Consider the following 22,650-nt stretch of genomic DNA (forward strand, 5'->3'; position numbering starts at 1 on the left):
CTTCCCTGTGTTCTGTCCCTTGTTCAGTTTCCTACATTGATCAGTTGCCTCCTCTGGTTTTATACATGTCACGTGCCCAATCGCTAAAGCTTTGCCTGAGTTGAGACTGCTCTTCTAGGTGGATCCTTTCTTTTTTTTTAAGATTTTATTTATTTATTTATTTATCTCTAGAGGGGAAGGAGAGAGGGAGAGAAACATCAATGTATGGTTGCCTTTTGTGCGTCCCCTGCTGGGAGGTGGCCTGCAGGGAACCCGCCTGCAACCCAGGCATGTGCCCTGACTGGGAATTGAACCTCGATCCTCTGGTTCGCAGGCCTGTGCTCAATCCACTGAGCTACACCAGCCAGGACTCTAGGTGGATCCTTTCTTTGGTGCTCTGGACTACTCAGCTACTTTGATTTCTTCTCTGACCTCTAATTCTTGGATGTTATTTGTGCCAGCCTTACCCTATCCCCTTTCAGTCTGCATGTGTAATTAAATTAGCCTTAGTGAGCTTTTTGGCCATGCCTTCTTCCTCATCTTGTAGTCTAAAATTTTTCAATTTGTGGAGCCTCGCTGCATCACACACTATACTGCACATATAGTAATGGGTACAGTGATATGTTGCCCCTTAAAACTTCGTACAATCCCTTTGTACAGTTTTCTTCTGTCCTCTGTTTTCCCTCCTTGCCCCAGTGCCTTCTTCCTGGTAAACTATGTGTATGAAACTTTTCTAACTGTAAGGAAACTACAGTAAGTAATTTGCTATCAGTCTCTTCTGTCACTATGTATGCTGTGGGACTTCTAGTTTAATAACTTTTGGAAGGCATTTGATGTTCCATCAAAGTTGGTAAAATGATTTTAGAAAGTTATGATTAAATATTTTACCATGTATGTGATTTTTGAGGGTGATAGTCATATTTGGTCTTTTAAAATTTTCATTGTCTACATGCTAGTTTTTGCCATTATGGCTGTTTAATGTTTTTTAGGATGTGAATGACATGGGAGTCATTCCTTTTCAGAAGTCAATGCAAATTTATGGAAATATGTAAATGAAATTTAACTAGTAAATTTTTAAAAATGGGTTTCAGATGTTCATGTGGTAGTTTCCATCTTTGGTTCGATTGGATGTCAGACATTTGAGTCCTTTCCATTCTGTACCAAGAGGGTGTGTAAGAAAAGAAAAGTTGCTGTTCTTATCTGTAGAGCTTGTTGCTGTTTAGCTCTGTAGGGTACAGATTAGAATTTAGTTAGCTGTGTTTTACAGAACAGTTTATCAAATCCTAATTAGGTAAACAGCGTGGTTTTGTATGTGATCTTTGCTGGTGCTAACAGTGCCAGTGCAGCGATAACCTCATTATTCTCTGCTGGTGAGATGTTATTAGGCTTGCAAGTGAATGGCTCTTTGAGTGCTGTATTTCTCTTTGAGGAGTTCATTAAAAAGAGCAGTCTGAGAGTTTTAAGTCACTTCATTCTTTTGGTCGAGCCAGGTGAAATCAGTTTTTCAGGTTCATTTTCCATTTAGAGCTTTCAAAATGTGAAAGTAGAAACGATCTGATGCTTAGCTCATTCATTACCCTCGCACGATTCAAGACAACTGCCACAACTGGGGGATTGTGTGTGAGGAAAACCTTTTTGTGGTCCAGGTTCATAAATAAGAACTTTTAAGAATGGTGAAGAACAGAATGTGTTGTGTTTGTGTGTGTGTTGTTGCCAATCAGTGTCCCAAAATGAAGACCTTCGAGGCCTGGACTTCCTGCGTGGAGAGCCTCCCCCTTGGCTCCCTCTCTGACCCCCGGTGCTCCCGCTGCCCCACAGTTAAACGCATCTGGTCTAGGCAGCGCTACAGAGGGTCTGTGAGCCCTCAGAGGGATTATATTTAAAAGATTTTTGCATCTAAAGTTATTTGTGATTATATCTATAAAGGACATTCAGTCATTTTTTTTTCTTTAAAAAGAGTGTTAAATACAGTGCTTTTTTTAAAGAAAAAAAAAGCAGCCTGATGTAAAACTTATTTTTCGGTCGCTTCCATCCCTTCTGCCCAACTCTGCTTCCCAAAGGCGAAACTTGGAATTGTTTCTTCTTGGAAACGTTTTGTTCACTGCTTATCTCTAACACCTTGTTTGCCTGTTTGGACAGACACCTTATATATACATGAGTGAATCTCGGTTGAATGAATGAAAGGTTGTCCTCACTGTTTCAGACTTGATAGTTTCCTGTGCAGTTCTGGGTTGCACACCAGTCTTCCTCTAGGATGGCATTGCTCTGCCGTCCCGGCACGTAGCGTTGCTGTTCACATGCATTTCCCCCGAGTCTGGTTTCTCTCGCAGGACCTGTGTTTCCTTTCCGTAAACTCCCGTGACCTTGGGTTAGCACTTAAAAAGTTAATCATGCTGGGAATTCAGTCTGGACATTCATCTGGCTCAGTAAGGGGAAATTTTCTTGAATCGTTTCTTTAAGAGGTGAAGAATCTGTTTTCTGTGTTGTTTCTTCCTGGTTTTTTTTATTAGGATGTTGGACTTAATGAATGTTCTTTGAATTTTTTTTATCTTTTGGAGTTTTTAAATTATTCATCTTTTTGTCTTAGTGTTGTAATTTCTGGGGGATTTTCTAAGCATTACCTTGTAGTCCTCTTATTAGTTTTTTATTTGTTTTTTTCAAATAAATGCATTATCCTGTTTTTTGTTTTCTGATAGTTCTCTTTTTTGAGTAGCATATTCTTGTCACTGTGATGCACATAAGACTTAACCCTTTCCTCTTGTTTTATAGCTTTGCCCCCCCCCCCCCTTTCTCCCAGTACTTGGTATCTTTGAGGGCAAAGTCAGTCATGCTCTGTGTTCTTATCTCCTGCATGTCAGCTTCTGTATGCTCATGGAGTTGTGGATTGTCGCTTTCTTGTCTGGGCTGAGTGTGAACTTTTCTTTTTTACATCTGCTTTCCATTGTCTAAGACTTTTTTTTGGTTGAAAGTCTCTTATTGTTGTTTTATTTTTTTCATTGACACTAAAATGTTAATATATTTTAATTGTAGTTTTGTGGGGTGTTCTGGCAGAAGAGGAGATAGATATACACACACACATGTATATATATGTTCCTTCTGCCATTTTAAAATTGTAGTTATTCCTCTTCCTTTGATGCCCATGTAACTTAATTTTATGGTTGTAATTCAAATGAAAGCTGAATATGTAAATTTAACATTAATTAGTTTGAAGAAAATGTGGAATGAATGGTTGATTTTTATCTGTCTTAATATGCAGATAGATAATGTGCTTTGTAATAATGAATTCTTTGAATTTTATTTGTGTAGAAGAAATTGAGGAGGAATCTGAGACGACAGTTGAGGCCGACTTGACTGATAAGCAGAAACATCAGTTGAAACACAGAGAACTTTTCTTGTCTCGCCAGTACGAGTCTCTGCCTGCAACGCACATCAGGTGAGCACTCCTGCGGAGGTTGATGTGGAGTTCTCAGTAATATCGTGACGATTGAAACCAAACAAACAACCCCCAAAACAACCTTTTGGGAAGCATTTTCCAAACTCTGCTCATGATCTCGCTCAAATTAATTTACTAAAATGCTTCATAATGGAATCTTATCTTAGAAATTTATGGTGTGTATTAGCATATCAAAGCCCCTAGAATGTTCTTCAGTAAAGTAACCACTCAGCTTTATTTTAATCCAGACTTTCCCAATTTATTTGGGTATCTGTTCGCATCCAGCAGAGATCGTTTTGGGAAGTGCTGGTCTTCTTTGGATTCCTACAATGTTACAGAGTCATTAGAGTCCAAGAACTAGGACCTGGTTCCCATACAGGTGACTCTTGACCTTGTAGAGTACATGGCCTTTGATTTTTCTTTTGAGGGCCTCTGGGCTGGAAACTTTATACTCTTCATTGCTCACTTGCATTTGCCCTGTGCAGTAGTAGGATGCAACAGTGGAAAACTCCGGTCTTCGGTTTGCAGTTTGGGGAGTTGTGGAGAGTGATGGTGGCCTTACACGACGGGCTGATCGTGGTGACATTTGGGCGTAAACAGAGTCGAGTTGTTTCTCAGTGTACTCTCTAATAGGTCCATTGGGAGGCATAACAAAATGTTTTAATTAAAAACCAGGTAGTTACTGACCCTCAGGGTCAGGGAAACACCAGAAGGACCTGGCGTTTACTCAGCCTTTGAGACACTATGGGGTGTGTTTCAGGTAGAGGAGACAAGTGAGCCCTGGTGTGGGAGCAGGGAGTACCATGTGTCCAGAGTGGTGGATGTGAGGAGGTGGAGGGTTTTTGTCTCTTCAGCCTAAAGAAATTCCTTCAACTCTTGTTCACAATCTTTATTTCTTATATTTAGCTTTCTGTTAGTCATGGTTCTCATGAAAACCATTAATATACAGAAATAAAATATATTAACCATTTATTTCAATGATTGCCCCTCCTCTTTAGTCCTCCAGTGTCAGTATTAAATTTAAGCCTGCCCGTTTGGGATCGGACGGGTTTGGAGAGTTCCAAAGCGCTGATTTGGTCCTTGTACATCACACACACATCTCTGCACACCCACACCTCACCTTCGGGGACCTTCGTGCATACTTCTCTTTTCAAACTGGACAGAGATAGATCTTCTAAGGTAGGAAATGTATGACAAATATCCTGTCATTCCTTTTTTTCAGGTCTTTGAAGAAATGTCCTGATCCCCCCCTTGATAATAATAGTTAACACCATTATTAGTGCTTTATTGAGGCCTTTTAGGGAACACTGTGTTTAGGTTGGCTACAGTTAGTATAGTCTGTGTGAATTAGGTCCTTTTACTGAACAAGATAGTGAGGCCAGGTAATTTGAAGCAGTCATTTTGCCTACCAGTAACGGTATTTCAGGAATTAGGGGAGTGAGTTAATTTTTGCTCAAAGAGATAGAACGTGAGAACATTTTATAATTTTTTAAAAGATATGTGTAATTAATTAATGCTAAAGAGTCATGTGCATATATTATTTAATTGGAAGAAGCTAGAAAATAAAGATTCATTTTAAACTGAAGAAGTTATGTGGCCAGTTATAGGAATATTGCCAGAACAAGAGTCTGGCAAATGTTTTTTAAAATGTATCCAACTCACACACAAGTGTATTTTTAATGTAACCTCCTGATAGGTTTGGAATCTGTTTACAAGTAATGTTGGTTTCAACAGATTGCTTGGAATGGAAAAACTGGTGATGTGTTTTTCATCTTTTTTAAGGACTGAGAGAGTATATTGAAATACAATAATTAAGACACCTTTGTGTTGAACATATACATGACCAGACACTGTTGAACATATTTCCTGAGAATATTCTAGATTGGATATTTTAATAAGTATTTGGTAAGTAAGACAATGTCCCTAGCTTTGTAAACTCAAGAAGTTTATTAGGTGGCAGTTTTTTTGAATCATGATGAAGACACAGACGTTTGGGGCTCCCCTCACCAAGCTGAAAGGGACATTGTCTCTGCTTTCAACAGCTGAATGGGGCCAGGGGCCGTCTCTGGCCAGAGTGAGGAGTCATGCTCGCCAGCCCTCATGCTGATGGAGAACAAGTGGCGCGTTGGAGCAGCCTTGACATTTTGCTACTGTTGAAGTCGTGCCCCGTCTATTTCTGCTACGACAGGAGGAAATTACTGAAGCCCCATTGTTCTTTGGCAGCAAAGAGGGGTAATTTGGTGAATACTGGCTTTTTATTCTCAGGGACATTATCATGTGCCCAGAATCTCCTTGTGCCATATGGCACATAGGAGAAAACCTGACTGAGGCATTCTTGAGGTCCACTGTAGTTTGTGAGGGATAATAGTGGATGCTATGAGCTTCTCGAAGTAGCAGGAGAGGAACTCGTGTTCCTTCTGTTTCCACTGGAAGAGAGAGACCAGGACAGTTCTGGGTGGGGTTAGTTACCTCTTGTTTGTGAGGTAGATAGGACTTGAGCAGTGAGAATGTTTTTGGAACGTTTTTTGTGGTGGGCGGGTGGCAGGAAAGGGGAGAGGCAGCGTGACACAGTGCTCTAGGTCATTAATGGTAGGTCATCTGCTCCATACATTATAAAGCACTATGAAGTTGGCTGTCATGCCAGCTGCTGGGCCTGTTCTAAGTGTGTCTAATACCGTATCCAGTCTTCTTTATAGCCCATGTGTATAGAACTTGGCTTTTAAAAATCTAACATTTACTGAACCTTTATGCCTACTGTAATTCTACTTTATATGTATCTTAGTTAATCCTCACAATGGCTTGCTAAAGTAGGTCCTGTTATAACCCCAATTTTACAGATAAGGAGACTGAAGAAGGAAAAGGTTAAGTAGCTTGTCAGACTCACAGCTTTTAAATGGCAGATTCGGAAATTGAATACAGTATTATGATTTACATGCCTGTGTTATAAAGTGTCAGGCACAGAAAGAAAGCTGTTTAGGTTTAAACTTGTTGAATAGGTAGGCTCTTTGATTTTTTTAACATAATCTTTTCTATTTAGATGCTCTAGTCAAGTGGACAGAACTGAATGAAAAGCTGAGTTAAGTATATATACCAAAGGATAATCTTACAGTGCTAGACATATGGTAGCAGCTGGGGCGTATCTGCTGCGCTGGGGACCTGAGTTTATGCGTGTCTTGTATGCAGTCCAATGTCAGTCTTTCCGTGTCTTGAACACACAAAGCCTGACTTTTTAAAAGCTGCTAATTACAGCACTGCGTGTGTAATGATTAATGCCTTCTCCCAGCTTCTGGTGCAGCTGGTTAGTCATATTTAAAAAGAGCCAATCCTTTCCTGCTGCCCGACCTCGGGACCTGGATCACATAGCCTCTGAAGCAATGCTTCCATGTGTCTTAAAAAGCATTTCCTTAGGTATCTGTTGGTTATTGGCCTCACTGTGTCCTTCAGTAAGGCTTTTGGGACCTGATGGTTTCTCGTCGGAGTCTGTCTTGTTATGAGGTGTTTAGTGGTGGTAGAGAAACCAGCATACCCGTGCGGGTTGTCCTGGCCCTCAGCCAGAGCACCACTGGTGAGGAGGAGCCTGTCTGCCTCATTGCTTTACCTTGTCTGTTTTTTTTAAAGACCGGAGCCCTGGCCCATGTAGCTCAGTTGAGGCATCGTCCGTAACTGAAAGGTAGCAGATCTGATTCACCATCAGGGCCCATACCTAGGGTGTGGGCTCTGTCCCTGGTCTGGGCGCATATGGGAAGCAACCAGTGGATGCTTCTCTCTTGCGGTAGTGTTTTTCTCCTTTACTCTCTCCCTGTCTCTCTAAAAGCACTGAGGAAAGAAATGTTCTTGGTTGAGGAATTAAAAAAAAAAAAAAAAGAGGCCAGAGAAGCGATTCCAGAACCTGAATTAGTTGTCTGTAGTAGGATAGGTGCATGTTGTGTTCAGTCTCTTATTAATGGCAGAGTACTTCTGAGAAAGCCGTCCATTCTTTTCCTTTTAAACAGTTCTTAGGTTAGGATTCCAGAATGCAGCGGTCACCCCAGTTGCTCTGGGGAAGACTGGCCGCAACCACCGTTTGTAGTGAACTTGTCTTGGTTAAGTGAGTCCATGTTGCTTTTAACATGGTTTCCTTGCCTCCAAAAGAAGGCGCTTTCTTAATTCAGTTGAGAAAGTATCTCTAGCAGCTGATACAAATCTTGGGGCTTATGTAATATTTGTCTAGATTGTTCTAGTCAGACATTGTCCTAGAGTGCAAGATTCATGAAGGCTGGTATCTTTTTTTCCCTTTTGCCCTGCCGACTGTGGAACATAGTAAACAGTAGCCAGTCTAGAATTTGAAGCTTGTATAGTTTCCATTTAATTTTATTTTTGTTCTTTAAGGAAATGAAAATCATCCACAGATAATAGAATCATCTCTTCTCAGTTACCAATGATATAAATGAATTTTTAGATTGCGTGCGTTTCTCTTTTATCAGAATTAAAGATTTGGATATTGGCTTGGGCCTCTGAAGGGGGTGACTCACTCAGATAATAGGCTTTTACCTGGAGGCCTAGGCAGAGGATAGGAAACCTTTTCTTTTCTTTTTTTTTAAAATATTTTATTTATTTATCTTTAGAGGGGAAGGGAAGGAGAGAGGGAGAGAAATATCAATGTATGGTTGCCTCTGCCGAGGACACACAATGTATCGTGTGTCCCTTGCCGGGAAGTGGCCTGCAACCCAAGCATGTGCCCTGACTGGGAATCGAACCGCCATCCTCTGGTTCGCAGGCCCGTGCTCAATCCACTGAGCTACACCAGCCAGGGCTTAGGAAACCTTTTTTTACATGTTGGGTTGGCTAAAAAGTTCATTTGGTTTTCTCCCGTACGATGGCTCTAGTGTCACTTAGTTGTCTTTAACTTCATTTGAAACAATCTTGTTCGATTGTATTGTGACAACTGTCATATCAGTGTGCATTTAAAAAACTTAACAAATTGGTGAATTTTTGTTTAGCCATTTCAATAATGAAGAAGAAAGACAACATGGAACATTATTGGCATATTATGTTTTATTATTTCAAGGAAGTTAAATGTGCAATTGAAATGTCAAAACGATTTGTGCATTGTGGCAAGTGGTTTGGAAAGTTTCAGACTAGGGATTTCTTGCTGGATGGTGCTCCAGGGTCAAGTAGATGGTCAGTTGTGGTTGATGACGATCAAATACAAACATTAATTGAGAACAATTAGTGTTACACCACATGGGAGATAGCCAACATACTCAAAATATCCAAATTAGTAAAGTTACTGGTGAAAATGAAAAGTGTGTCTTTTATTTTACTGAAAGAATCATACAGACTTTTTGGCCAACCCAGTAAATACATGGGTGGGCAAAGGGGCAGAAGTAGGTGTGCAGTTGGAGTACACAAAACAGAGTCTATTCTTGCATTATTTACTAATTATTGTGTTGTTTTCCATACAAACCACTGTAACCTACTTTTGCCCAACCTTCATTGCCACACACACAAAAGAATTTATGAGCAGTGTATAGCACCTTGAGAAGGGGAGGCCTGGAGAAGGTTCTAGGCAGCAAGCAGTATTGGGTAGAGAGTATGCCCCTTCTCTTCCATTTGGGTGTCAGTGTGATCAGAGAAGTGAGGTCGGAGTGAGTGTGCCGTGCGCCTGACTCGGCAGCTGCACCTCTCAGATTTTGTCCAACAGAAGCTGTCATGTAAGTCTGTGGAAATATGTGTACTGGCTTGTTTATTTCTTCAGTGAATGGTTTTTATTTATAATAAAAATAAATAAGATTGTTTTCATGCATCACAAATGTGGATAGGAACTTGGTATTTGATGGATTTCAAAATTGTTTTAATATCAGAAAATATAAGCAACTTTCATCCTTTGCTTTTCTGTATTTCTAGTTTTTTGAAATGAAAACACGCTAAATATGTAATGGGGAAAAGTGTTATTTAAAAAGTTGGACTTAAGGAGGGAAAAGGCCATTCATTCTGTGTTCATTTTTATCCCCCTTTGGCCTGACAACACGGCCAGGCCCTGATGAAGACAGGAGCTGGAGATCACTGAGAACTCTTCACCTTCCCCCCCTGGAAAAGGGGTAACATTAACGATTGCCATTTGATAGCAGGCCTATTTCTAATATAAGGGTATATTTTAAAAATATTTTTATTGTCTAATGCTAAATTTTCCTTAAAAAATTATTCTGTCAGTTTATATTTCTACCGTAGTATGTTATAAATATGCCATTTGCTGTTCTCATTATCACTGGATTTTAAAATAAACTTTTATTGTTGATATTCTGATAACCAAAGAATTACAACTTATTGTTGAAATGTGAAAAATACAGAGGACCCCACCTCCTTCTCTATTTCTCTTTCACATGCACACTCACAGCCCTAAAATTCCTTAACGCAGCAGCACTTCCATTTTGGTGTATTGTTAATGCATTTTTCCTTCTAGTCTTACGTGTGCTTGTTGGATTTTGGCAGCACGTTGCTGGAGTCCAGTTGGAATGACAGAGGAGCTGTGTCACTCGTGTGTGGCGTCCCCTGTTGCTGAGTAGTGAATGTTCTGCGCTGCTGTCGTCACCTTTGCTCTTTCTAGGTTGATTGGTTTGTTTTTAAATAGGTGAGGAATATGGTTGGAAGCAAATGATGGAACAGCAGGAGGAGGGGCGGCCAGTTCCATAAAGAAAGTGCTAATTCAGAAATGAGTCTGAGTGTCGCTGTTTGGAATAGGCAAAGATTTCTTAAGATTGTGAAGAGACTCTGTTTTCTTGAAGTTTTATTTTTAACATTTAAGTTGATTTTATTTATACGGTGTGTAGGGTTTGTTAGAAAACTAGACATTTAAACGTTTAAAAAGATACCATTTACAGCATCATCAGAAACAGCAAACCCCTAGAAATAAATCTGAAGAAAGATGTGTAAAAATGGGGAAGGATGTGTAAAAATGCTATCCAGAAACTACAAGTATTGCTTAAGGATTTAAAGACTCATATAAATGCAGGATAAGTAAATGCATGACAGTATGTCAGTTTTTCCCATGTTGTTCCAAATTCAATATAGTTCCAGAGAAAAGCTCAGCGAGATTGTGTGTGTGTGTGTGTGTGTGTGTGTGTGTGAAGTGAAGTGAAACTGTCAGCAAATTAGGCTGATTGCAAAATGTATGCAAATGGAAAAGTTTGAAAGAGGCGAAAAGAAGGCGTTTTCAAAGCATAGTTCCTGTACTCTAGGGTGTCCCCCTGGTCCCTTTCTGGGCTTTGTGAGGTCAAAACTACCGTCAATACAAAATTAAGACTCTTTGTCTTTTCCTTGTGTTGATTTTGCAAAACCAGAAAGCATGTGCACAAGCAGTGGTGGGTACACGGCGGCACCTCAGTGCAGATCGAGGCCGTGGCAGCCAACTGCTGTGATTGGGGCTGCACTCTCCACTGCCGTGCACCTGCACTAAAAACAGAAACAGAATGGCTCTAAAGAACACTCTTAACAAAACAGTACGATTTATTAGTTGTAATAAATCTCAACCCTTCGTGTCTTTTTAAGAATTGAGGAAAAATTCACACAAACTTTATTATGTAGTGTACAGGGTACAAAATACAGTGGTGTGCAGGGCATAGACAATCATCTACCTTGTTGCAAGAGATTACCCATCTTTTTAGCATTCTGTGTGATGCCGTGGGAAGTTTGCATAAATCACTTACGTTCCGTATGGAGGTGAGGTGGTCATTTAAAAAAGTGACTCATGGGATGTAAGCTGAACTAGCTGCCTCTATCATGGAGCACTGTTTTTACTGAAAGACAAACCGTGGTTATCTAGATGGGAGCGCTGTATTTCATCGTGTGTTAGGTACTCTCCTGTGTATAATGTGCACCCATGTTTTTGACCCAAACTTTCAGGGGAAAAATTTTTCTTGTTTTAAAATTTTAATTCATTTTTTTTACTCATTTATATTGAGTCACTTATTTTTTATATTAAGGGAATTTTAACATTTATTTTTGAACATGTAATGGTACAAGAAATTTTATGTAACGCATAATTACAAAAGAACCAGATACAAGGTATTTCGGGCACTACCCATGTATAATGCACATCTGTAGTGTCCCGTCAAAAATTTGGGCAAAATAGTGCGCATTATACATGGCAAAATATGGTATTTGGTGGATGTTTGTTGAGAATGAAATAAACTTATTACTTAGGCAAAAATCTAGTTGGCTCCTAAGCCAGTCATTGAAGAAATTTGCAAAAACATAAAACAATGCCACTGTTCTCATTAAAATTTTTTTGTTTTGGAAAATAGAATAATTATTCATAAATGTTTACAAATAAAAATGTTTATTTTTATTTTAAATTAGTAACTGTTAAAATTCACTTTCAGTTTTAATTTCTAACCTTGTAAATAAATATTGGCAGGTAAAACCTGCCAAAAAAGCAACAGTTCTTTGAGATCTTCAATAATTTTTAGGAATGTAAGAAATCTTAAGGCAAAAAAGTTTGAGAACCCCCTGGCTCAGTGGATTGAGCGCGGGCCTGCGAACCACATGATCGCGGTTCGATTCCCAGTCAGGACACATGCCTGGGTTACAGGCCAGTTCCCAGCAGGGGACGTGTTAGAGGCAACCATACGTTGATATTTCTCTCCTTCTCTCCTTCCTTTAAAAAAGTAAAAGGAAAAAAAAAGTTTGAGAACCATTGACAAAGTCAGTGTAGAAGAGCAAAAATGTTAAGAGGTTGGTATCATTAGATATTAAGACACTCATATAGTTACAGTAATTAGAGTAGGGGGTGGTCTTAGTAAGAACATTGAGAAATAAACCAGCGGAATGCAATAGAAAAGCCATAAGTGACCCACATACACAGTACAGCTTCCTATTGATGTCAGCACCATTGCAGTGTAGGAGGGGCAGGGTGGTCTCTTCAGGAAATGATCCCAAGTGGCTTGGGGAAAATAAATGAAGGTTCCCTTTCTCTTCCTTTCTTTTCATCCCCCTTGCTAATTTTTGTTGATGAAATGAGGGTTTTGTGTCTTACTGTTTGGATTTTGCAGATTGCATCCCTGTAGTGTCCTCTACCATGTCCCTCCCTCTCTCATATTTCCTATGAATTGGTAATTAGATATAGAGGATATATATAATATTTTTCCTCCCTTCCCTTCCCCCCTCCCCCCCTCCCTTCCTTCCTGAGGGACATTAAAGACCCAGAACTTCTTTGTAGGTAGTGTTGTGTATCAGGAGATGGATAATACACGTATTTCTTTTCTGGATGTTACTGGTACTACATGATTATTGTCTAGTGATCCATTAATTCATAGTTGTTATAAAGTGATGATACTCTAAGTCTTGTTCCTTCTTCATGTACTAGTTGGAAGACTTGTGTTTTTTGGTTCTGATTCCTAATTTTACTTTCATGGTTTGATGTGTAACACCTTACAACAGAAGTCCTCAGTCTTACCAGACTCAACCTCTCTTGCACATTTTGCGATATGTTTTTTACTATTCTGGAACAAAATTAATTGATACATATCACATGATACATAGTTAGGCTTGCTATTGAATTTTGGGTTAAAAATTATTTTACCTCCAAACTTTGTCTTCAAACATCTATTGTATCACGTAGATTCTCTGTACTTTGCATATTACTTGTTTTCCTCCCTGCTCTTAAATTTTCTTAGAATTCTCATACCCATTGTATCCTGAAATTTGGGGGATGCCTCAGTCACGATGATATTTGGTAGACCATGTAACATTTTTTATTGATTGATTTTTTTTTTTTTAGGGAGAGAGGGGGAGAAGCATCAATTTGTTCTTCCACCGATTTATGCATCTATTAGTTTCTTCTTGTATGTGCCCTGATCAGGGATCAAACCTGCATCATTGGCGTATCAGGATGATGCTCTTACCAGCTGAGCTACCCAGCTAGGGCTGGTAGACCAGTTCAGATCCCTGTTTTCCTTTATAGCTGGAGAATTTTTTCCTAATATTTCTTTTATTCCCTCCCCTCATTTTCTAGTACTTCTGCTTGTGTGTTAGATCTCTTAGATTGACAGTCTTTGTCTTTCCTTATATTTTCTGTTTTTCCTTCTGAGCTAAATCTTTGATTTTTATGTTTCAGCCCATTTACTGATATTTTGCTTTTGCCTCTCATACTTTAACATTTCAGAGGCTATTTTTTGTCTCTGTAATGTTGTTGCTTTTCCATGCACCCTGTCTTTGTTTTATGGATGCAGTATCTACACAAATTTTTTTAGAAATTCTGATTTGTTTAAATAACCTGTTTCCTCTAGGTTCAGTGTTTGTTCTTTGCCTTTTTTGTTGTCTTTTGTGCTGTAGTCTTTCTTCAAATATTAGATGATTTATAGCTGCCTGTTCTTATTTAAAATCAAGGGAATAATAGAAAGGCCAACCAGGAGCTCCCCTTGTGTGGGCAGACTGCTGGTAGACTTCCAGTTAAGATGTAAAACTGGCTCTTTTAGGTCCTGTTCTTACTGGAACGTTTTAAAAATGTTTTTTAGATTTTATTTAGTTATGTATTTTTTAGAGAAATGGGAAGAGAGGGAGAAAGAGAGGGAGAGAAACATCGATGTGCCAGAGAAACATCATTGATTGCCTCTCACATGCCCCCAGCTGGGGACCTGGCCTGTAGTCCAGGCATGTGCCCTGACCAGGTAATGGAGCCAGCAGCCTTGCATTTCCCAGGCTGGCGCCCAGTCCACCGGACCACAGCAGGCAGGGCTGTTACTGGAACTTTTTTAGGGCCCTGCAAGGTGAGTCAGTTTCATTTTCCCTAACATCAGCTTTCTTTATGCATATTTTGGGCTTTGTTTCTTAACTATCTCGTTTGGTTATATTAGCTAAAACCACCAATGCCAAGTTTAATATTAATGTATAGTGGACACTTGTGCCTTGTTCCTGGTCTTATTGTTTCCCTGATAATGGAAAGGCTCGTTCTGAACTTTGGTTTGCTTTGGTTAGTCTTTTGTATCTGTCTTTGTCTTTCAGAATTTTCTGAAATCGCTCATGTACTGATGGGTCCCTCTTTATAGTGACTTAGGTTATTTTGTTGCCAATTCTCTTGCCATCATCTTAAAGGCATCCTGGAACAGAAGATGAGCACACAGGCTTTGCTGGTTATTTACCTCATTATTCTTTTGAGACTCTAAAAATATTATCTTCCCACTGCCCGTTGGAATGCTGTGAAACATTTTTCAGTTAGGTCACTGTATAAAAATACTTTAAAATACTGGGATGTGTCTCTTTGTGTCAGTCTGTGAGGTGGAGTTATCAAACTGTCCTGAAAATACACTGTAACTGTTAAGTTATTCTACATTGAAAAAAACTTCTTTCCATTTATAAAAACTGTAATTTGAAAAAAATTTGGTTCATGTTTTACCTAGAGAAATTCATATTTGAAAGTAGACCTTTTCTTTAGATGGCAATATATGTAAGAAGCTACTTAAAGAACAAAGTGCTTGTCTATAAGCAGAGGGATTAAAAAACAAAACAGACAAACAAATGATGTTCCGAAGAAAGACTGCAAAGGTGTAGTTAGATGGCAGTCGACGGCACTAGACTGCCATAGTAGGATTACTGTGGGTTAGTGTGGCTGGGGATGGTACACCATTTCGGATGAACGTTGTGGGTTATCTGGGGTCCAAAAGCAGTGGATGGTGGAGCTGTCCTTTTTTTGTCAGGATCACAGCCAGCTGATTAGATGCCATCCCTTTAAAAATGTAAGACTTTTGTGGGGGCATGTAGCATATTGAAATGATCCAGAAATTAAAGTACGAGTCATACAATAAAATGTCTCACTTCTGTAGCGTTTCCCAGTGTGTATGTTTCTAGACTCTTATTGCTAAAGAAGAGAAATTTAACCGAGTAAATTTGAACATCTAATTGGCTTTATTAAACAATTCATGAATCGGGCAGCATCTCATCTAACAAACAGAAGGGAACTCTGAGGGACTATATAAAATAGAAGGTTTTTATGAGCAGAGGGGGGTGGGACAAGGAGTTTAAAAATACATTATTACAGGCAGGTCACCTTGCATTAGGGGAAGGCAGGAGGCTTTTCATTAGTCAGATTACCTCATTAGTGTTGATCGGGGATTCCAGACCGATTGAGTGAAAACTCCACTCCTGCGGAGAAACTGAGACTGCAGGTAGGTGAAGAAGTACTGAGTGTTGGGGGGTTTAGCACAAGTGACTCCATTTTAGGTCCGTTGTTTCTTTTGAATGTTCTGTATATTTCCAGAAACTGAATGCCATACCATTTCATGTATATAGAAGCAGTGAGATGGGTTTATGTTTATGTCTGTAAGTAAATTATGATGCTTTTATATTGTGCTTTTTAAATGAAATATCTTGGAGATCTGCCTCATTCTTTGCTTATGGCTGTTTTATACAGGGTGGGGCAAAAAGTAGGTTTATAGTTGTTCATATGGAAAATAATACAATAAGTAAATAATATAAGAATAAACAGTTTCCTGTACTTAGGACTATAAACCTCCTTTGCCTTACCCTGTCTGACTGTCTGTCTTTTTCTTTTTTTTTTCTATTTCTGGTTTAATCATAATTGGTGGATATTTGGTTCATTTTAGTCTTTTGCTGTGAGAAATAATAAACTTGTATCTGGGTCCTTTCACATCTGTGTGATTGTGAGGATATGTACAAACTAAATTATACCAAGTAAAATACATGGAAACGCCCTAACTGTGCTTTCTGGGTTTTGTGTTTGTGCATGTTTCTGTGTTGGTCTGAGCAGGAAGATTCAGCTGAAAGGCTTTGTAATTGGTGGGATTAGTTCAGATGTATTTGTTGAGACCTTCATTTGTTATCTTCAGAGAAAACAATTTTAAAAAAATACTTGATCAAAAAATGCTAACTTATTTAAGTACATATGGAATAAAAGAGAGCTTCACTTAAATTAGTAGTCTCTAACTGGCTACTAATTACTAGTCTGTTATTGACTACTACTTCAGTTGGCACTAATGTTAAAGGAAATGATTTGGAATCGAAAGTGTTATAAAGGCAGTTTTCTTTCTCAGTTTTATTATGCCAATATTTTTATTTTGAGATGTTAGATTTAAAAAAGTCTCTTGGTGTTTGTAAACAAAATTCGAATTAGCACTGTTAGGCACTATTGGTGACTATAACTAGTACAGCTTACGAAATGAATTCAGTGTAAGGAACTCACTGCATTTTTCAGACCATAAGACACACCTGGGTTTTAGAGGAAGAAAACAGGAAAAAAATTGTGAAGCCAAAAATGTGGTAAAATATTTAATAACATAAATAACACAATATCTCGCCATTGTAAATGTAAACAGAACTCAATAGCAGCATTAACAACCATTATTATTCCCAAATTTGGGGGAGGCGGGGAGACAGGCAGATAAAGTGCATCTTATACCCTGAAAAATACGGTAATTATTGTGCTTTGGCTCATAAGATTGCCTAGTACATGAACTAGAGGGAAATACAGTAAACGGGAAAATTATATCACATTTTAACATTTTAAAGTGTAGATGTTTATAACACACTTGAAAAAATGTTGTGTTTATTCTATATAATCTTTCCCTCGAAATAATCAGTTTGTCCCTTGTGGGTTGAAGTGTCCTTTTCCAACCCAAACCACACTGCAGAAAAGCCCTGGGCTAGGTGAATGTATATTTTGCATATTGTTCCTAGTACTGGTATTCCACACAATTGTGGAAATGCGTGTGACTTCCTGCGATTTTTCCCTGCAATCAAAACAAATTGTCACCCTGTTCTGGAGAAGGGGGACTTCCTAGTGCGTACCTACTACATTTGGACACTTCAGTTTCTCCTAGCTGTGAGAAGGGGAAGTAGTTAGTACTAAGGGAAGGGGTCCCTCCCTCGAATTACTCGTTGACAGTTTCCTCTATATTTTTATCAGATCTTCAGAACCGTGGATTAAAGTCTTAATCCTTTGGTACTCTTCACATGCACAGACAGAATGATCTTTACAAAGCACTACTTGTCATTTTTCTTCACAAAATCCACATTGAGCCCAAACTTCTCTTTTTGAGTTTTCGTTCCTCTGCCTTACCTACTCAAACAGATAGTCCGTTTTGTATTTTTTTGTTTGTGTTTTAGTCCTACTTTCACTTTTATTTCTTAACATCTGTTAAAGCAGTATTAATAATAGAAGATATATCTTTGAACAGAAATACTTAAAGGTTTCCAGATTCCTTTTTTCTTTGTCCTCCTTCTTCTCCTTCTTTTTATAATCTATAAAACGATCCATAAAATCATATTCTTTCAATTAACATAAGCCATCCTTAAACATTTGTTACTAAGATGTAGCTAACAAATGATTCAACAACTCTAATTTAGTGCCCTGCTTTTTAACCAGGGGCAGTTTTGTCTCCTGGGGGACATTTGGCAAAGTCTGGACAGTTTGATAGTCACAGCTAGGTGTGAGGATGCTACTGTCATTCAGTAGAGTGGATAGAGGCCAGGGATGCTACTTAAATAACCTACCTGTCCAGGACAGCCGCCACAACAAGGAATTATCTGGCCCCAAATGGCAGTAATGCTAAGGCTGAGAAAACCTTGCACCTTTAGTGTATGTGTGTGTATGTGTATATATAGTAGTCATACAAATTTGTGCACTTTATCTAATTAGAATTGCCCCTGTTACTTTAAATTTAAATTTTATAAAGTTTAAAAAATTATTGACTGATTTGAGAGAGGGAGAAACATCAATTTGTTGTTCCACCCATTCATGCATTCACTGATTGATTCTTATATGTGCCCTGACTGGGGATCCAAACCACAGCCTTGGCGTATTGGGATTACTTGCTAACCAACAAAGCTATCTGGCCAGGGCTAAATTTAAGTTGTATTGTTTTTATAGTCAAATGTATGTGTAGAGCAGTTTAGTAATATTGGCCATATGCCCAGTGTCCCCTCTGCAGTCCTTTTCACTTCTCTGACAGTGGCTTCTGCATATATGCTGCTTCTATTTTTCAGTTACAGAAATCTCTCCTTACTTTCTCCTCCTCCCCTTCTCTTTCCCTGTGTTTCCAATGTATCACAACTTTTATTTAACTTAATGATCAGTCTTTGTATTTTATGACCATTTAAATATTCCTCACATACTCTTTCTTGTACAACCTTTTGTTTTCCTTAGAAAATAATAATTGTTTTGCCTTTTCCTTTTCATTAATCTTCTAAAATGTAAAAAGTTTTTAGCCCTTGCTTATCTGAAAATCTTTTTCACAGTTGGATGGTGATTTGTTTAGGCATATAACTCTGGTTTAGAAATAATTTCCTTCAGAATTTTGAATCCTCTGTCCTGTTTTACAGTACTGCTCTTGAGAGGTATAATTTTCTGAAAGCATGTTGGACCTTGGAATTTCATTTCATTGTAGTGTATTTAATGGATGTGATGCTGTATAAAACTGTTTGCCGAATTCCCAGTCACAGAACCTACCATGGTTTTTTTTCTTTTTAATATATTTTATTGATTATGCCATTACAGTTGTCCCATTCCCCCCTTCATTCCCCTCCACCCTGTACACCCCACCCCACCATTTCCCCCCTTTAGTTTATGTCCATATGTCTGTCACAAGTTCTTTAGATTCTATATTTTGCATACTATTCTTGCCCTCCCCTTGTCAATTTTCTACCTACCGTCTATGCTACTGGAATGAGTGTTAATTTAAACTTTCTCTTTTTAACTTACGCAAATTGGCGACATCTTAAAAGAAATGTGTAACCTGTATGCACATTTTTACATATGGTATCGAATATATGGGATTATATAGTGGACATTCTGTTAAGCATGTAGACTGATCAGCACCTGCCGTTAAATATGGGGCCATGTTGTGTCATAATTATTTATTCACAACCTGGCTAGAGTAGCTCGGTGGATTGAGTCCTGGACTGTGAACCGAAAAGTTGCCAGTTCAATTCCTGGTCAGGGCACATGCCTGGGTTGTGGGCCAGGTCCCCAGTTGGGGGCATGCAAGAGGCAACTGATCAGTGTTTCTCTCCCACACTGATGTCTCTCTCACTTCCATACTCCCTCCCTTCTCTTCTCTCTGAAAATAAATGAATAAAATATTTAAAAATATTTTTATTCACATGTTTCTCTGTCCCAGCATAGTCTCTAAAACAGTATATTTTTAAGAACTTTTTGAAGATCTGTTGGAAAGTAGGTGTGTTATCTCTATAGAAATGCCTTGCTTTTGTGTGGCTCCATTAGAAAAGCAGCATGAATAATTACACGGGCAGGGAGTATTCTTTCTTTGTGTTACGGCCTTTGATATATTTCGTCATCATTCTTGGGTATCTTTATTTCTGAAGTTTTAAAACATGTGGAATAGCACAATTAGAAGTATTGCTTGTGGTTTAGCATAAATCTATGATTATATTCAGAATTTGATAACTGTTGCTTTCATTTGGAGTTTCCTTAAAATTTTTCATGTGTTTATCTATGTTCTAACATTTGTTCAGCATAAAGGAAGCCAACACTTTAAATCTCATTTTAAACTACTTTTATCAGCAAGTCTTGGCATGTGGCACATGTGTTAATTACATAATCATATTTACTTCATAAAATAATTCTGACTCAACTTCCTGCTTTGTTAGCTGTGAATGTATGTACGTGAAAATTTCAACATTTGGATTTTCATTTTTTTAAAAGATTTTATTTATTTATCTTTAGAGGGGAAGAGAAGGAAAGAGGGAGAGAAATATCAATGTATGGTTGCCTCTGCTGGGGGCACACAATGTATTGTGTGTCCCCTGCCAGGAACTGACATGCAACCCAGGCATGTACCCTGACTGGGAATCGAACTGTGATTGTGTGGTTCTCAGGCTCGCGCTTAATCCACTAAGCTACACCAGCCAGGGCATGGATTTTCATTTTTAATTTGGGAAAAAGTGCAAAATAGCTACAGTAAAGACAATTTAAAAACTTAAATCACCTATTATCCTCTCATCTTTGCATAAAAGCTACATTCCTTGAAATAATTTATATTTTAGATTGGCTGAAGTATCTTACTGGTTTTTTAAATCATGTGCCTCTAAAACAGTATAAACAATATTTTTTAAATGTCCTCATATAATTATAAATCTCCTAAAATATTTTTTAATGATTTGTTTAAATTCTCTTGTCATTTCAAGAGAGTATAAAGAAGACTTTAAGTAGGTTATTGGCTAGATGAATTTTCAGTGTCAACATTTAACATTCAAGTGACTATTAAACAGAGTGGGATATATTAAAATAACATTTAGCACCTTTTACTCTTGCACTTTAAAGAAATACAATTTCTGGACTTAGTCTAGTTGGAAGCATAGGTAAACACACTTCGCCTCTGCATACAACTATAGCAAAAATTACAAGTAGACTACAAAACTAGTATCTGCCAGATTTGTCAGATAATTGAGCTGTGTGAGAGTCTGAGAACCAAGGAGTTAAAGAAGCTATATTCATCCAGATGGTTAGGAGGGGTGGGGACTTGGGGAGGCGGCTGAGTGCGTGGTCCCACATTCACATGTGGATAAAAATCAGGAGGGATATCTGAGGAATGAGTGATCCCAGCCACAGAACAGACCACCCAGCCCAGGACTACGGTATGAGGAAGATAAATCCCCATAACTTCTGGCTATAAAAACCAGTGGGGGTTGGGGTGATAGAAGAAACTATGCGATTCTCAAGAGACTCTACTTAAAGGGCCCACAATGGACTTAGGACTCATGCAGGCCCAAAGCCTTTGGGATTCAGCACTAGGGCAACAGCTGGAAGGCCACAAGTGGTATGTGGGGTAAAGGGGAGAGAGTGAGGTAATTGGCAGCTGGGTGAGTGCTAACAGACAGCTTCCAATCCCAGGCACTCTCCAAAGGCCAGGTAGTGGTATTGTCTCCTCTCTGAGCCACTCCCCCCAGTGGTCCATTCCCCCACACAGAGCCACGAAGTGATGAAATGGGTTTCTCCACCCTTGCAATTACCTAGTCTCTGCCCCACACAATTTATAGGTGCCTCTCCTACAACAGGCCACGCTACTGAGATGGGGGTCAAAGCAGCTCTACCTAATACACAGAAACAAACACAGGGAGGCTGCCAAAACGAGGAGACAAAGAAACATGCCCTAAATGAAAGAAGAGAACAAAACTCAAGGAAAAGAACTAAATGGAGATAAGCAACCTATCAGATGAAGACTGGTGATCAGGATGCTCAAAGACATCATTAGGTACTGCAACAGTGTAAGAAAGACCCAGGCAGAAATGAAGGTTGCATTAAACAAAATAAAAATCTACAGGGAATCAACAGCGAAGGGAAGAAAGCCAAGAATCAAATCAAGAATTTGGAACATAAGGAAGGAAAAAGCATTCAATCAGAACAGCAAGAAGAACAAAAGAATTAAGAAAAACAATGATGGAATAAGGAGACTGGGACATCTCCAAATGTACCAACATCCAAATCATAGGGATGCGAGGAGGAGAAGAGTCACAGCAAGAAATTGAAAACTTATTTGAAAAAATAGTGAAAGAAAATCTTCCTAATTTGCTGAAGGAAATAGATATAGAAGTCCAGGAAGCACAGAGAGTCCTACACAAGATGGGCCCAAAGAGGATCACACTAAGACACATCATAATTAAAATGCCAAAGGTTAAAGATAAAGAGAGAATCTTAAAAGTAGCAAGAGAAAAGCAGAATTACCTACAAAGGAGTTCCCATAAGACTGTCAGCTGATACAGGTTAGAAGGGACTGGCAAGAAGTATTCGGAATGATAAAAAGCAAAAACCAAGAACCTACAACCTAGATTACCCTATCCAGCAAAGCTATCATTTAGAATGAAAGGGCAGATGAGGCTTCCCAGACAAAGGAAAACTAAAGGAATTAATCATCACCAAGCCATTATTATATGAAATGTTAAATATTTAAGAAAGGAAGATCAAAACTATGAACATTCAAATGGCAAGAAATTCACAACTATCAACAATTGAATTTAAAAAACAAACTAAGCAAAAAACACAGATGGGGGCTGACCTTGGCCTGCACCACAGGGGAAACCCCAGGGCCAGTGTCCCCAGGGACATCTACAGAGGACATTGGAACACCACCATCCTGTCTCTGCACATTTGATTCTCCTCAGAAGGTGAAGGTTGGTGGGCAGTGGTCACAGCCATTCTCTGCAGTTTACTGGCCTAGGTAACTTCTACCCATTGATCTGCCAGCAGCAACCAAGGCTCAACTATAGGAGGAGGGTGCACTTAGCTCACA

General features: G+C 38.8%; 1 protein-coding gene across 5 annotated transcripts in view; it reads left to right on the forward strand.

Moving 5' to 3' along the window:
• MTA3 (metastasis associated 1 family member 3) overlaps positions 1-22,650 on the forward strand; it is a 157,718-nt gene that overhangs the window by 47,960 nt on the left and 87,108 nt on the right. For all 5 annotated transcript variants that reach the window (XM_037066602.1, XM_037066603.1, XM_037066606.1 and 2 more), the window contains one exon: positions 3,286-3,412. In XM_037066602.1, the coding sequence (XP_036922497.1) occupies positions 3,286-3,412 (127 nt within the window). The remainder of the gene's footprint in view (positions 1-3,285; positions 3,413-22,650) is intronic.

The sequence above is a fragment of the Sturnira hondurensis genome, unplaced genomic scaffold, assembly GCF_014824575.4.
Source record: "Sturnira hondurensis isolate 20B ecotype Veracruz unplaced genomic scaffold, ASM1482457v3 Scaffold0016663, whole genome shotgun sequence".
Taxonomy (NCBI): domain Eukaryota; kingdom Metazoa; phylum Chordata; class Mammalia; order Chiroptera; family Phyllostomidae; genus Sturnira; species Sturnira hondurensis.